This window comes from Hipposideros armiger, unplaced genomic scaffold (genome assembly GCF_001890085.2).
Source record: "Hipposideros armiger isolate ML-2016 unplaced genomic scaffold, ASM189008v1 scaffold_732, whole genome shotgun sequence".
In the NCBI taxonomy this organism is placed as follows: Eukaryota; Metazoa; Chordata; class Mammalia; order Chiroptera; family Hipposideridae; genus Hipposideros; species Hipposideros armiger.
In genome coordinates, this window is record NW_017732082.1 from 74,700 (window position 1) to 79,158 (window position 4,459).

General features: G+C 37.8%; 1 protein-coding gene across 1 annotated transcript in view; it reads left to right on the forward strand.

Moving 5' to 3' along the window:
- Positions 1 to 4,457, forward strand: part of ATP5PB (ATP synthase peripheral stalk-membrane subunit b) — a gene marked incomplete at its 3' end in the record, with an annotated part of 18,819 nt that extends 14,362 nt beyond the window's left edge. Inside the window, exons 7-8 of the mRNA XM_019627444.1 lie at positions 3,380 to 3,470; positions 4,449 to 4,457. Coding sequence (XP_019482989.1) covers positions 3,380 to 3,470; positions 4,449 to 4,457 — 100 coding nt within the window. The remainder of the gene's footprint in view (positions 1 to 3,379; positions 3,471 to 4,448) is intronic.
- Positions 4,458 to 4,459: the final 2 nt, after the last annotated feature.

The window sequence follows — 4,459 nt, forward strand, 5'->3', positions numbered from 1 at the left end:
CCGATTGAGACAGCTAGAAACAGTTGACTGACTAAATGGAAACTACTCGATGTGACAAAATCTGTCTGTATTGCAGCCTCTGAAGTTCCAGTTTACCCTACTTAAAAATGAAATGCTTGAGTTTCATATAGTGAGAGAATTAAAACAAACTATCTTGTGGCCAGTGAGAAGTTTCTTGTCCTTCTTACTCTGCATTTTGAGATGTTCCATAATCACTTTTGAATAAGCAATTAGCTTTTAATAAAAATTGATGCCTGACTAAAGACTACCAAGTTATGGTTTAAATTTGTAATTAATGTTACCATCTTGCAATAAATGGACAGTTGAAACAAGATTTTTCAAATAGCATAATTTTCTGAAATATTTCAACCTTTGTCATGTAGGTAAAAATTAAAGATGCCATTGAACTGATAATCTTGTTTATGAGACTATTGGTGGTAAGTTATGTCTGGCTAACTGATAGGTTATGGGAAATTTAAAGCTTTTTAGTATTCTTAAGGAAATATTGTATATCAAATTATCATTGGCTTTATTATCATTTTAGTAGTATGTCTATAGAAAATATGGACTCAATGTGTTATAAAATCACTCTTAAGAATCCAGCAGATAAATGGGAAAAGTGCCCTTCCATAGGTTTGTCTGCATTTAATTCTCCCATACTTTAAGGATTTATTTACCTGTATACATGTGGACAACTTACATGATAGGAAATATTTGAAAATATGTATTATGGGTAATTGCTATTTTCATTGATTTCTTGGGATTTTAACTTGTGTAACAATCATTTGGGTCAATATTATTGATGGCTAATGTATTCGTCTATAGACATCAGATTGGCATCTTTATTGTTACTTAAAAGAGATTTTGACAGGGACCACAGAGGTGTTTCCACATTATTCATGTAACAATTGTAAACACCTCGTTTGTACTAAGCACCATCCTACACTGATCATATGGAGATAAAAGTTTCTCCCCAAAGAGATAAAAATCTACTAGAAAAGCAGTAGGATGTGTGATACAGTGCAAACTTTGGATGACAAAGGTGAGCGTTGACAGGAGAACGACAGGCACCATTTCCATTTCCAGTCGTCTCAGCAGCCTCATCATTTCTCTTGTGTATAACTATCAGTCAGCACTCACTCAGAGAAACAACTACTAAGATATGTTTATATATAAGGGATTTGACTTTATGCTGTTGTGGGAGCTGATAAAGCAGTCTGTAAGGCCGTTATCTTTGCTTCTGATACAGGAGTGGGAAGTCCACAGAACAGGCAGTTAAGGGAAAATGGATATAACATGGGAGAGGGTAGGAATGAGTGGAAATCAAGCACAAACTGACATCCTTGTCAGTTTTTATTACCTCTGGCCTTGATTGTCCAACAAAACCCCAGGCTCTGTATCATACACACCTAGACCAAAGGTTAGAGAGGCTGAAGGTCGATCCAGAGAGAGGCTGGGAAGTTGCAGGCCCAGCTGGTGAGCCAACAGATCACAACAAGATGCATGAGCTACAAAATATTGGGTTGTCGGAAAAGTCATGACATAGTTTTTCTGTTTTTTGTTGCAAAAATGTGTCATGCCTTTTCCAACCACCCAATAGTTGCTGCTTCACATTTGCCCTCTACATTTGCTCGAGAGTCTCTTGTGGCTCGCTCTTACTAGAACATCAGGGAAGAGAATTCTGGAAAGTAGAGTTCAGCCTAACCAAGTTGACAATGTTACCAACCAAAGCTATCCTATCAATGTTAGCCTGAATGAGTAATACTTAATCCTAGTTCCAGGAAGTCAAGGAAAGCATCCAATAAAACATGGAGAGAGCAGAAAGGTGACAGGTCATAAAAGAAATGATGACTGAGTTGGTATTTGAAAGGAAGTTAACCAAAAGAGTGTGGGGTTTACAGTCCAGGCAGATGGAGCAGCATTTGTGATTGTAGAGAAGCCAGTGTAAGAGAGTCACATTTTAAACTTGCAAGAAGTTAAGAGTGAAATACAAATTGTAAGGAGTTATATTAGGGTCCCTAAATGCTATGCTTACAAGTTAGATTTTGTTCTGAGGGCAAGGAAGCCAGTGAAAAAGGCCTTAAGTAGAGGAATGATGATTAGATCCTTGTTTCCAAAAAATCACTAGCAACAATAGAGGGCGGTTTGGCGAGGATGTTGGCTCGTTCTAGCTAAAGGAAATTGAAGGCCTCAACTAAAGGCTTTGGCAGTGTGGATGGAAAGGAAGGAATGATGAGAAATACTAAAGGCAATAGTAGGACTTGGGTGGGGAGAATAGGGAAGAAGCGGTGAATTAAGTTGAGTCATAGGTTTCTTGAGAGAAGAAAAAAGGAGGTACTATTCACTGTGGTTTAGAATATAGGACGAACTGTGTTTCAGGAAAAAGAATAGAGCTAAGTATAGAGCCATGAAAGAGCATCAGTGTTGGAGGAATGACAGAGAAAGGATTTCACAAAAGAGGGATTGGTCAGCCATTGGAGGAAAACCAGAGTGAAGTTTCATGTAGGAAGAGCCAGTTTTTGGGGGGAGATAAAGAGGACCGAAAGTGCCCATTAGAGCTAATAGCTTGGAGGTCTTTGGTGGCCCTTCCTAGAGAAATTTTGATTGAATGGCAGGGACAGAAGATAGATTTTAGTAGTGTTCAAGGATTAAAAGGCAGTGGGGAAATCAACTATGTAGAATAATTTCCGGAACACTACTCACCCCAATAGATATGGGATAATAACTGAAGGAAGCCAAAGGTTGGCTCAAGGGAATGTTTTAAGAGAGACTTGAACAAAAAATAACAGTGAAGAAAAAGCCCGTAAAAGGAAGATAGCAAAAAGATAACAGAAGGATGATAGATGTAGTAAAATCCTTGAGCTGGAGAATGATATTCAGATGACAAGTGGAAGAATGAGTCTCCAACTAAAGGGAAACTTCTTCCATTGAAACTAGAAAGGTAAAGATGGACTTGGAAAGAATGAAGTTTTTCAGTGGGGAAACGGGAAGCTCATTCAACAATCATAATAAAAAGCACACTATGCGTCAGTCACTGCTCAAAACTAGGGTTAGTAAGATAATATAATGTCTGTCCACAGAGCTCACAGCCTAGCAATCTAGACTTTGACCAGCGTGTTCCTAATGTTAAAGCTAGAGCGATAGGGGTACATACAGAGGGTGCAAAAAAAAAATGTATACACATTTTAAGAAAAGAAAAACTATTAAAATTGTAATGCCATCTTTTGAGCAAACGTCATACTACACATTGCTACCACAATTCAATTCGACTTCGAAAAGTAATACATACCGTATTTGCCGGCGTATAAGACGATTTTTTGGCCCTGAAAAATATGCCTCCAAGTGGGGGGTCGTCTTATACGCCAGGTACACTTCNGATCTCTGTGCAGAATATGATGCGTCGAAAGGAACAAGAGCACATGATAAACTGGGTGGAGAAGCACGTGGTACAGAGCATCTCTGCACAGCAGGTATGTGATGTTGGAAGCTTCTGGAGCTGGGTCAGTATTTCTGGCAAGCGTCTGCTGATGGACCTGTTAGGATAGGAATAGCTGGCAAGGATTCCTTAGCCTAGAGACAGTGAGTAGCCCTGGTTCATTTTTCTGGATAGTGGTAACCTAGAAAAGGCTGCGTTACTGCCATGGTGGCTTTCCTCCTTAAAGTTTTGTTAAGGGTCTCTGACCTCATAGGTCAAAAGAGTGGAGAGATTGTTCAAAACACTGGTTGTGGCAGACTTGTGTTCCAATTTCATCATTTGGGAGAAACATTAACCAACATACTTAATTTCTCTATGAAACATAGAGACTAGACAAGGCTACATCTGAGCCCCTATCATTCCTAATTCTATGATTTTCATTTCATTTCTTCTTCCCAGCCGCCTGATTTATTGGTCTTGAACAGAAAAGAAATGTTTTCTGTTATTTACCTAAACTTTATTTCCTTTTTAAAATTGATGTTCTTTATTTACTTATGTCATTTCTTCTTTCCCACATATACAATGTATTTAATAAACTATCTTTTACATAAAAATATACTTATGTAAATAACTTGGAAAATACAAAAAAAGTTTAAAAATTCTTTTCATTTATACCATTTCTGTACTACTGATGTTTGTTTAGTTGGTATTTTTCAAGCAGCTGTTGGTTGTACATGCTAACATCAGTGGTGCATGGTTACAGGAGTATCTGACTTTAAACTATGTAGGTTTCAGTCATAAAAGCTATGAGTCGGGATTTTAACTAATCCCCTGGATTTGCTTAAAATAAATTGTGTCTCCCCTTGTTAAATATTTAAATAATCCCTAGTAGTCTGTCATATTAAGCCAGTAATTCATCTTGAGATAGTGTAGGAACGTCAAGGTCTTGTAGGAGATATCCTTTAGAATTACGGTATTTCTACCCTTTCATGATTTGGAAAGGTCTAACCAGATTTCTCTTTCCTCATCACAGGAAAAGGAGAC